Genomic DNA, 12,088 nt, shown 5'->3' with positions numbered 1-12,088 from the left:
TCCCGAGCGCGGCCCGCGGGGCGGCCCCGGCGGGAGGCGCCGCGCTGCGCCCCGCCGCCCCGTGTTAGGCGCCGCCCGGCGTGGCCCCGCGCCCCTGGGCGGAGGGCGCCGGGGGCGCGGCGGAGGGCTTTCCGCGCCCGCCCCGCCTGCCGCGGCCGGGGGATTAGTCAGCAGTCTGCGGGCAGCCCCGCTCCCGCGCAAACTCCGCGGAGGGGGCGGGGAGCGGCGAGCGGCGCCTGCCCCTTCCCCTTTCCGCGGCGAGGGGCGGCGGGGCCGCGGCGGCGGGGTTCCCCCCCCCCCCGGCGGTCCGCGCCGCCGCTCCGCGGCCGCGGCGAGGGGCGGCGGGTTGGCAAGTCAGGCAACGAGGCGCTGGGAAACTCCTCTCGGGCACGGCGGCGTTGCAGGAGGACGAGCGCCCGAGCCGCCCCGCGCACGCACACAGGCGAGCAGGCGCACACACACACACCGCACACACACGCACACACACACACGCGTGGCGGCGGCAGCGGCGGCCCCCGGCCCCCCGCAGCCGCGGCCGGCGGGGAGGCGGCGCCCGGCGGGGGCTGCCCCATGGTCTTGCGGGGGCCGTGGGGGAGCTGCGGGGGCCCCGGCGCGGCGCTCGCCCTCCTGCGCGCCCTCCGCACTAGGATGTTGCGGCAGGTCTTGCACAGGGGGCTGGGGACGTCCTTCTCCCGGCTCGGCCACTTCGTCGCCAGCCACCCGGTGTTCTTCGCCTCGGCGCCCGTGCTCATCTCCATCCTGCTGGGCGCCAGCTTCAGCCGCTACCAGGTGGAGGAGAGCGTGGAGCACCTCCTAGCCCCCACGCACAGCCTGGCTAAGATCGAGAGGAACCTGGTGGACAGCCTCTTCCCGGTGAACCGCTCCAAGCACCGGCTCTACTCCGACCTGCAGACGCCGGGGAGGTACGGCAGGGTGATCATCACCTCCTTCCGCAAGGCCAACATGCTGGACCAGCACCACACCGATCTCATCCTCAAGGTAACTGCGGCGGGTCCCCGGCCCCGGGCACCGCCACCCTGCCTGGCCCGGCGCCCCGCAATCCCGCCCCGCTCCCCGCCAGCCCCGAGCCCGGTGCCCGCACCTGGCCGCACGCACGGACCCACCCGTGCCTGCCGGCCTCAGCCCGCCACCGGCGCTGCCACCGCAGCTACCCGGTCACCTCCCTGCAACAGTTGGGATGCCTGCCCGCCGCGGGGAGCCGGCACCGCGCTCCTGCCAGCCCTGGCGGGATCCGCCGCCTTGCTGGCTCCACACCTCGGCCCTTTTTTTTTCTTTTCTTCTTTTTTTTTCTCCCCCCTTCCTTCTCCTCTATCCCCTGTTTGGGTTTGATTCGCTTTGGGTGAGCGAGAAGGGCAGGCTGCTCGCTTCAGTCATTTTCCGGTGCCTCCGAACCCGCCTCGCGGTCGTGCTCCTGAGTTAAGGCGGCTCGGGGTTTGATAAACTCAAAACTTCAAAAACAGTTGGGTACCAAGCTGCCGAGGATGCTTTAGGGGGGTGTGGGGGGGGGGGGGGGGGGGAGAGGCTGCTGCTGTGCCTGGACTCGCTCTGCCTGGAGAGGGGTGGCACAAAACCTCCTTCTCACTGCTCGTGAAGGCAAATGACATAACTCAGGCGATTATTTTTAGCGGGTAGTATTTTATTTATTCCATTTATTTATTTATTTTAATCCCTCCACTCCCAACGCACCATCACAGAAAAAAATGCCGGTTTCGCAGGGGAAGCAAAAGCCAGCAGCAGCTGGGCTGTAGGTTGCAGGCATGGTGCAGCCTGTGCCGCCGGCTCAAGTTAGAGCGGACAGCATCCTTCCCTGTCACTTGAGCGGCGCGGAGAGCGTGCCAGTCACACAACCCAACAGGACATCTCACCGTGCTGGATATATGTCATAACATGTCGGAAATCTGCGTTTCTTGGAGCCGGCAGGCTTGATTTACACGCCGGTAGTTTCCAACAGTCTTGGAGGGGAAAACAGATGCGAAGGAGCGGGTGTTTGAGAGGGTCAAGTTCACCCAAGGAAAAGGAAAGGAACATTTGGGAATGGCAGAGGTGTGGCGAGCTCAGCCCCGCACGTTTTTGCTGTTGCCTTACGGAAACCCCCGAGACTCAGTAGTGCTTTTTGTCTTTTTTTTCCCCCCTTTCTTTTCCCCCCACTTGAATGTCAAACTGCCAGCCCATACAAAAGCCAATGTTAATTCCTTTTAGTAGCTTCAGGGAGCCTCTCTAGTAAAATGAGAAGACAGATGCAAATACCTATTGTATTTGGGGAGACCTCACTCTTAACAAAGAAATAACTGTTACAGTGGATTTATTTGCATTTTATTTCCACTGTAACCACGTACAGAACTAGAGCACAGAGCCACTCAGTATCTTAGGTTTTGTTTTCTTTCTTTTTCTTTTTTTTTTTTTGCTTTTGACAATGGTAATCAGCAAACAGATGTAAGGAGCATCGACTCACCAAGTACAGTATCAGGAATGTTACTGGTGAATGCGAAAACTCCAGAAAAACTGCTTCTATTCCTTCATTTTCTTGTGCCATGAATTGCATTCGCATCCAGTATGTGCACATTTACTCAGTCATAGGATAATAATGATAATGGATTTCTTCTCTGTACTGCTTTCTCCAGAGATCTGTAGTTTTATCAATAGCATAGTGACACGCAAATAAATGGTACTCGGAATCTTTCAGCTAGCAAACTTCTGCGTAAGATTTATCACATCAGCGAAAGAGCTATAACTTAGAAAGTTCTGTCAGTATTTAATGCTGCCTCATTTGTAATAGACAGAATTTGCCAACAAAATGATTATTTTTCATTTGCTGGGATAATGAACACCATTGCCATTTGACTGTTTACTCTTACTGTTAACCTGACATCATCAGGCGTATTTGATGCATTATTTCCAACTCTTTACTTATCTAATTAATTCCAGTATCTCTTGTGCAGAATAGATTGCGTCCTTTGTCCTAATTATTCTTCTGTTTGTGGGCAGAGGCAGGCTCAGGCAGCTGCCTATCCAACCCTCTGGACAGACCTGTGGGTCAAAGCACAGCAAAACAGGAGGGAGGGCTCTCTGCTCCCAATACCGGAGCATCCGTGGTGATGCAGGGCTACATCGCTTTGTGTCAGCCGGAGTCACCGCGGGAAGGGGAAAGGGAAAGGTGACCATCAGGGTTTTCCTGTGTAGATCCAATTGCATAGAGGGAGAGGGGACCAAAGGCACCTGAAGTGAGGCCCCCCACCCCAGTGCAGAGACAATGAACTCCAAGTGCTGTGCTTGTAAATAAGCGTCCTGGGTGAAACCCTGGGCTAGTCCCGCCTGCATTCCTGAAAATGCTGCTCTGCGGGCACGGCCAGGACAGAGTACCTATACAGCAGCGTTTGCTTATCTTCCCTTTTCAGGAGAAGGATGACCTCCCTGAGGGAGAGGTTTTGCTTTAGAAGAGGCATCGGGTTCGACTCTGGCTCCTCCTGTGTGGTTGATGCTGCACCTCCACCTACTAGCAGGAAGATGGGAGACCTAGGCAGGTGTTTGTCCCAGGCAGGTGTCAGCTGCTCTCACAGCACCTCTTCTGGGTTGCCTTACCTGCCGTATCCCATCTCACCAGCCAAGGAGGCAAGGGAATGAACCTTGAACTGCTTACCCTAGTCACATGGCAAGGGACGGAGAAGATGTCCCCTTAGTAAAGGGATACAAAGTTTTGAGGTCTGATCAATTGAAACCTAGTTGGTATTGTCTAAAGTTAACCACTCTAACATCCTACTCAATTACTTGTTAATGAAGTAACTTCTTTGGTGGCATCTCTAAAATATTCCACTTCACAGTGCAGCTCCTTGTGGGCACATTATCAACCCGAAAAACTCACTGTCACCACCTACAGCACGACACCCTGTTGGCTGCCTGGGAAGAGATTTAGGGAGATGGCTCAGCCTCACACCTGCAACTGTCCCAGATCCCCAGCGGCACTCCCGGAGCAGGAGCTGCCCTAGGACTCCCTGCTGACAGCATGCATCTGCCAGCGCGATGCCAGCTGCTCACGTGGCGGTGGCAGGTCTTCCTGAATGTACTAGCTGCTCTGCACAAGGTCTGTCCTGCTCAGTAGCAGGGAGGTGTGTGCCTGCCTTATATAATAGGTTTGACTTGGAGACGATGCCAAGCATCTTTATTTTTTTAATTATTATTTTTATACAAATCTCGGTCCGTAGTTCTCATAACTCCCCATAAATGCTTATGCTGTTCTGGACCTGCCATCCCAATGTGGTGTCTCCAGCTAGCGTAATCTGAAGAAAGGGAGAAATCCAAACACATCCCGAATCTCTGGCTTTGAATAGATCCAACAAAAGAAACCTCAGTAGAGTCTGGGATACCCGAGAGATGCATCCTTAGACTGAGATAACCATGGGAGTGCAATAAGAAAATTTTACTCGCTGCTCTACCTGCTCTGTAGCTGAGCACAGGGCATTGGCATCCCATGCTGTCAGCGTGCAGGACCTATCTTCCTCAAGATTCCACTCTCTCAAAAGAGAGGAAGGAAGTAAAACCCACCTAACTGAAGAAAGTGTGCGTTTACCCCTGAAATTTCCAAGCAGTGCTTGGAGAAACAAAAAAATATTTGGGATGTGTGGTGCAGACCATCCTGCAGAAGTTTGGATGATTATTTAAAGTCTGTACAAGTCAGCTAAGCCTAGCATCCTGTCCTGTGTTAGAGCAGCCCCCTGCCATTGCATAGCGGTATTTCCACTTGCAGGTGCAAAGTTGTGAAGTTGAAGGCATACAGGCTCGTTGGAAATACAGCCCTAGGCAGATAGCTGAACCCCAGAAAATACCTTCTGATCCGGCTGGAATTTGAGACTCCCATCCTTTTGAGCCTTTTCATTCCTCTGTACTCTCAGCAAGTTAACTGCATCATACTACAAAAGACTTTTTTGGTTTAGTTTTGTTTAAATGAAAGGTTTCCCTTTTTTTTTTTTTTTTCCCAGAAGGATATCCTCTCTTCCACTTAGGTTATTGTGGCTGTAACAATAACACAGTGCTCATGGCTTTTTGGCAGAGCCTCTACTTCAGGTGGCAAGACGCAGAGGTGAAAAGGGAGCGAAACGTAGCGTGCCCTACTGAGAGGCACTGCTTTTGCAGTTTGTCTCTGTGAAAATGTGTGGGTGAGGGGGTTTGGGTTTTTCTGAAAGAAACCTAACTACATATTTTCAGAGGGTGCGTATACATCACCCCTCTCTTGTAAGCCGGCCATCAGTAGCTCTAGAGACCTGATTAAATACCTATTTGAACCTGCAAGCCAATAGTAAAATTGGGTATTTCTGTTCAAGGACACTTTTATTTAAGAACAGCGTGACTTCTGGTCGCTGCAGAAAGGAACAGTTTAACTTCCAAATTTTGCAGCCCTCGTACTTGTCGGGGGGTTTTACTTCTTCTCTTTGCTCCTTAGTTGTTATGTCCCTGTTGACATGTGTGCCTGCACGCTCTTGTCCGCAGTCTTCCCGGATTTCTTCACTTCTCTTCTACGTATGAGGCAACTCGGTGAGGAAAGAACCGTATTTATGTTCCCGTGTGTTGGTATTTCCAGGCGCTTTGGTGTACGAACACGGCACGCTTAAGCCATTATGTTCAGAGTTGGTGGAAGTGGGGTCTGGGCAGGTCAGGAGAGCCAGAAGCTGTGTCTGTCATGATCCTGGCTAGCACAAGGTGCCCTTTATTTTGTAACCCGGGCTACTTCCGAGTGCCTGGGCACAGGCAGTCAACTGTGCATCTAGCCATGGGTATAGTAGGTCTCCACCTTCTCGTGGTAGCTCCAGCACTAAAACCACTCGTAGGGAAGCAGTTAACAGAACAAATAGTGAATTCTGCTTTTAAAAAAAATAACGGATGAAGTCCTGCTTTTAGAGCAAGGCTGTAAGATGAGGGGAAGAGTCCTAATACAAGAAAAACAAGGGTGTGAAAGCAGCAGAAGTGCAAGCCTGTTGTCATAGCAGCACAATGCTGCAGGGCTAAAATGTATCTTATGCGAAAACAGATGAGAATTAAGATACGCAGGTAAGATCTGGGCACAGCCGGGGAAGAGGGTAGATAAATAGCACCCTGCAAGGACAGCGTGAAAGCACGTGCAGAAACCCCCCTGAGCTCCCAGTGTCAGCAGCAGCTCCTCCTCGGCGTGGTTCCTGCGGGTGAGAGGGTTTGATCTCTCCTGCAGCACCGTCCAGGGGCTGGAAGCAGAAGTCCTGAAGTTGCCCGTTCCTGGGAGGACAACCGCATCGTGCTGGTCCCCACCGCCCCCCCCTGCCCTGCTCCAGTCGTGCTGGCTGGGATGGGATCCCCCTGCTCTCCATCTTGCCTTGCACCCGTGATGCAGTGCTCCCCTGCAGTGCTGCACCCCACGCTGCTGCCAGCCGGGCAGCCCGTGCTGGGGGCACCCAGGGCTCTGTGTTGCTTTGCCTTTCCTGTTTTTGAAGGTCTGGTCTTGCCTTATGTCTAACAGAGCACACGGAGGACAGATTTTCTCTGTGCATGTTTGGATGTGTCTGAGGGGGGACGTCGCCCCTCCGAGCAAGCCTCCGAGAAAGCTCAGCAAGCAGGCAGGGCAGGCATTGGATGTCAGGGCGCTGGTGCCCCAGGCAGTGCCTCATGGGTCGAGGAGAGCTGCCAAGGCTCCCTAGGGACCACATCTGGGCTTCCCAAAAGCAGTGACTGGACCCTGTCTTTAGTTAGGGTCTAGAGCAGGAGAACCCCATCTCTCCTGGAAGAGAGCAGGAGCAGTCAAGCTGTTAATTGTAGCAGCTATTGTTTTTTTCTGCAGTGAGGAAGGGACCTCTGGTTACGCTTCTACTGGAGGAACCTCTCCTAAAAGCCTGTATCTCCAGCTCACTGAGCTCATAAGAATGGAGATGTCTGGAGTGCATGGAGGAAGCCACCGTAGAGCTGATGTGAGATGAGCTACAGGAGCGAAGTTTTTGTCTTTCCCCCCCCCAGACCCCACATCATGAAAAATCTCTGTCATAGTCGTGTGCCAAGCTGCACAGGGGGGTCCTGGACCAAAAACTGGAGCGTGTTTCTCTTGATGGGACAAACTCAGGCGGAATTGCCAGGGCAATGGTCAGAACAGAGAACATATGGGTTAGAAAAGCTTCTCCAGATCAGAAAAGAAAAAAATCATATCTAGCAACTTTCTGTAGCTAGCAGGAAGGCAGATGGAAATGGAAATGCACGCACATCTGCCACGCTGAACACTGATGGTTGCCCTTCAGTTGATGACTTGTAGTTTGAACAATTTTTAGATTTTGTTTACATGAAAATTGTTCAGAGAAAATATAATTCACCACATTTTGGACAGCTGGAAAAAAAAACCAAAACAAAACAGTTCCAAAAACTACATAGCTTGCATAACTGGTATCTCAGTGTCTCTCCAGGAAACCCGACTGTAGGACTGCTAGAAAAAAGAGCCCAGGCACCCATAGCATTTGTTGCCGTGCACTCTCCAGCTGCAACTTCCAATGTTTTTTCCTGAGCCATTAGGATCTGTTGGTGTCCTCCACGTGTTCTCCATCAGCCGGAATGGCTCGGTCAGAAGGCTGCTGCCCACCAGCTACCTCAGCCCTGGGCCTCTATTTGGGGGCTCCCTTGCCTTCCCTCTCTGCAACTTCTGCTGATGAAAATGCTCTCTTAATAGTTTAATTCTATCCATGTCTGCAGAGCCCACAGTGTTTTCTTTCATGAACTAAGCTGGGAGCTGTGCAAGCCTTTTCTCTCTCATAACGCTTTTACGTTTTGATTGAGGCCATCTCTTGAAGTGAATAAAAAAGCACTCTGCAAAGATAGAAAATGCCAGAGATTACTGAGATCATAGAAAAAGTGGAGAAATTTATAGCAATCCATTAAAGCCTTTTTCTCCTCTTCATTTTCCTTGGCGCAAATTACCTGTAAGAATTACCAAAAGAGTAAACCAAAGAGTAAAGCCTGGACTTAGAATCATTGTCTTCATCCTGTTGTCCAGTTTTTCAGGCTTGAGCCCAAAGCAGTGATGTGATTTTAAGCAGTAATAGATAATGAGTTCATTCTTCACTTTATTTTTGACCCTTCTCAGGCTTTCCTCCATAACAATGAGATCAGACATATTATTTTTTTAAGTGAAAACTGAGATTTTTATCTTTTTTTTAAATGACAATACTTCATGCTTCAGGGCTCAGAATAAAAACAGACATGGTGAAAACAACAGTAAAAAAGATTTGAGAGTTGGCAGCACTGACTAGAATGAAACTCATTTTTAGTTTGAACCACCAGATGTAGACCGAAAGACAAGATAGAGTCAAGTAATAGCAACAGCAGCAACAACAAAAAAGTAACAGGGCATTGCAAAGATCTCACTCCTGTTAGTAAAACATGTTTCTCTGTGTGCCAGAATCACTTGCAGCACAGGAGGGCATCCATACGTGTAGCTAGTTTGGCCTCGTTGGCCATTCATCGGCTGTACGTCAAATAGCAAAGCATCGTCAGGTCCTTACAGTGAATAATGTCCCCTATAAAGCACTGCACATCACCGCTCAGCAGTGAAACCAAACACATTTTTGCCATCTATATGATAAACAGAAGGTAGCTGTACACATTTTTTTAATACTAAAAATGGTGTGTGCGACTGCGATGCAGCCCCCGCGGGAGTCGGGACACACTCGCTCCATGGGCTGGGAACAGGGGCTTGGCAAGGCTCAGGTGTCCCGTTGCATGCGTTTCCCTTGCTGCAGTTTCCCTAGGAGCAAGGCTGTGCTGCCAGCAAGGCAAGACCAGTGTGGGACACAAGGTGCCTGTCGCTGGGTCCTCATGCCTCGTCACCCCCTTTGCCCATGGTTTTGATCAGGGTGGCAGATTGTATAACTTGGGCTTAAAGTATTTCTGGGATTGGACCATTTTGCAAATGAATCAGCAGTTTCTAACCCCTCCCTGCTGGGATGGGATCTGTTTGCTTCGTAGGGAGGCTGCAGACTTTTTTGTTACCTGATTAAATTGGCAAAATTCTGGTAATACCTGCTCACTTCTCAACTAAAGGAATTTTCAGCAGAGCAAAGGGGCTGGGTGTTTTCCATACCCCTTCTTGTGGCTTCCTGCATTCTTTGCATGGATGTAAGAATAAAATCAAGCTTTCCTTTCTTCCCTGAGTATATATATCTCTTAAGTACATCTCTGAATATACATCTCTAAGTACAACTCCTTTGTCTTCAGGTGCAGCTTTGCTGCCACTGCTGAAAGTTGTGCAAAGCTCTGTACGAGAAGGTGCTGTCTTGCAAAGCCCGATCTGGGGCTTGGCTATGCCAGGGCAGCCAAACTGAGCCTACCGGGGGGGGGGACTTTGGCTCCCCAGGCCTGCCCTCCTGCACCCATGACAGGGGTAGGAGGACCGTCAGCCAAAAAAAAACACTTGACAAAATCTTTGCAGCTGCGGCACTCTGAGGCCCCAGAGCAAATGGTTTAGCCCAGGATAAGTGAAGGGATAGTAGAGTTGGCTTCCTGGCATCCCCTTTTTGGCCTGTGGGCAAAACCAGCTGGCAAAGCAGCGCAATTTCACCAGCTCTCATCCGTCAGTGGTGGCACAGCCGGGAACATGGCGTGGTGTGGGAGCGCGAGGCTGGCACAGCCCTCCGCCTGGAGTTGTTTCAGAAAGGGATTTGTCCCCTGGTTGAAGCCATCTTTCCTCTCTAAAATAAGTAACTGAGTGAGCACGGGACTTAGGGTAGGCAAAGACCAAGGCAAGATGTTACCTCATGCAAATGACTAAAGGCTGAAGGGAGGGGAAACACTGCCCTAGAACCCTCTGGTGTGGTATGGGACACACACAATTTTTGGAAAAGAGAGGGGAATTGCAAGTGATGGTCGCAGTTTAAACAATGGTGAATGGGGGAGGTGGAAGTTACCATTTCGTGCCTGAGCACTTTCAGGGACAGCGCGCCACCATGGCAAGGGAGCTGAGGCGGTGCCATGCAGCTCTCTCCTGCTGCAGTGCTCTAGCATCTCAGCAGTAAACTGCTTTTTGGTTCCTTGCACTGTTAGCTAGCTGAAAAAGCTGTGAGCAGCAAGCAAGCAGTGCATGTCTCCCTTCAAGAAAAAACCCAACATTCCTTCAGCTTTTGCTCTTCCTTTAAATCTCCCTTTCTCCTAATAGGATCAGTGAGGATAAGAAAACAGCTGGATAAATGAGAATCTGGTGGGCAGTCGTTTGTCCCAGTGCTAGGTGCCAGGTTTATTCAGAATGTGGTTACTTGCTATTAAAGCCTGCTGCACTGAGGAGTGCAATATGCATTATGCATTAGCATATTGCTAATGTGGTCCCCATTGCACAGAGATCTCTACCACCTCCTGTTAACAACCCGAAGTTTCCTGGGGGACCTCCTGGTGTACCACAGGTAAGCCAGGTCACGGTCTGTGTAAGCCCTTGAACTCATAGGGACGTGCCCGTGTGGCCTCTTGGGCCTTCTGGTGTCTGTGGAAGCCAGTCACCTGGCACCCCAGGCATGGGCTGTGGGCACCAGTGGAGAATGCCACCTGGCTGCAGTTGAGCCCCCACCAAGGCAGCAGAGTGGGGAGAGGCACAGGGATGCGGGGAAGAGGCAGCATCTCTGTGGCGCCGGGGCTGCCACGGACAAGCAGAAAGAGGGGCGGCCTGCAGCCATGCCGCAGCACGCCCCTGCCCGGCATTGAGGGGGCAGAGTTTTGTTTTCTAGGCTCTGGTTTGAAAAAGCAAAGCGTGAGTCAAGCGCTGTGTTTGACCCAAGGATGAAAGCCTGAGCCAGGCTTCTCGGAGTCGAATCCTTGAGCGTGCTGGGGCAGTGCTCAGCGTGCTTCCAAGGGATGTAGGGAATGGCTGGTTCTCTTCCTCTTTGGCTGTTTTCCTCCACTCTGAGGCCAAATGGTGTGGCCACTGGCAAAGCTCAGAGCACATCTCAGAGCTGCTCGATGCTGCGTGAGCTTGCAGCAGGCTCTGGGGGCTGCTCTGCTGCTGGGATGTGCCAGGAAGCAGAGCTGGCTGCCTGCTCCCTTCTCCTCCCTGAAGCCCTGCTGCTGGGTTGTGTGATGGGCATGTCCCCCCAGCACTGTGTCTGGTCCAGCCCAGCACGGCCTTGGAGGAAGCACCAGACCACTGCCACAGAACAGGCTCCCGAGTCTCAAATGATGATTTCCCAGAAGAAATAAGTATTTTTAGATACAACATTTAGCTTCTAGCCTTTTGCTAAGGATGAAGTAGCAGCTGAGACAGATGAGGTTATTTTATAACCTAAATATTCAAAGAAAGTGCTTCAGATGTAGAAGGGAGCAAATGCAGCATTAAGGGAAGGTAGGTAAATAGCAACACACATTGTGTGATAAAAGTGTCAAGATGGTTTAGTTCCTTCTGCATTCTGTCGCTCAATGGAGGAGTCGTATTGTGAATCTAATACACGCAGGAAATTCCTTCTGTTCCTCCTAGTTGTCCTCAGCCGCGCTTCTTTAGAAGTATCTGATTTTACAGCTGTTGTCCATGAAAACCATATAGTAGCTGCCATAATAAAAAATGTAAAATCAGATATCTGTCTTTGATTTGGTAAATCAGGGCATTTTCCCCAAACCGTGATGATACACGTTTGAATTAGTACCCCAAAACAGCTCTTGCAAAGCAGGTCTTTGCAGAAACAAACTGGAAAGACAGGAAGGATTCCCCATTCAGGCTCATTTCTTTGGCATGTTCCTGCAAATCCTTTAACTTATTTCACTGTAGAAGAAAGTTGTGCAGAAACCCCTAATCTGTTGCACAGACAGAGGTGTTCTCTTAGCACGATGGAGAATTTTGGCATTTCACCATGGCCAGGTGTTGTGTTCTCCTAGTACCATGGAAAGGTTTGTTAGTTCAGTTTATTCCTCAAACCTATCTTTCTAATGTCAATATTGAACTGGTTTTTTTGCAGGAAATAAAAACTACTCAAATTTGGAAAAATGCTCTCCCAAGCTGCTAGAGAAACAAGTTGAGAATATAGGAATTTTTGTTACTTATATGATGTCGTGTAATCTTGAAGACACAGGCAAACTCACTAAATTTATACCCATC

At 50.9% G+C, this 12,088-nt stretch overlaps 1 protein-coding gene across 1 annotated transcript in view; it reads left to right on the top strand.

The window, feature by feature from the left end:
- The first annotated feature begins 633 nt into the window (after window positions 1-633).
- Window positions 634-12,088, top strand: part of PTCHD1 (patched domain containing 1) — a 34,825-nt gene continuing 23,370 nt past the window's right edge. Inside the window, exon 1 of the mRNA XM_084267266.1 lies at window positions 634-999. Within this exon, the coding sequence (XP_084123392.1) occupies window positions 649-999 (351 nt within the window). The 5' untranslated portion in view covers window positions 634-648. The remainder of the gene's footprint in view (window positions 1,000-12,088) is intronic.

This window comes from Gallinula chloropus (assembly GCF_964237585.1).
Source record: "Gallinula chloropus genome assembly, chromosome: 1".
Lineage (NCBI taxonomy): Eukaryota > Metazoa > Chordata > Aves > Gruiformes > Rallidae > Gallinula > Gallinula chloropus.
The sequence above is the reverse complement of the archived record's forward strand: the minus strand, read 5'-3'. Positions and strand labels throughout refer to the sequence as shown.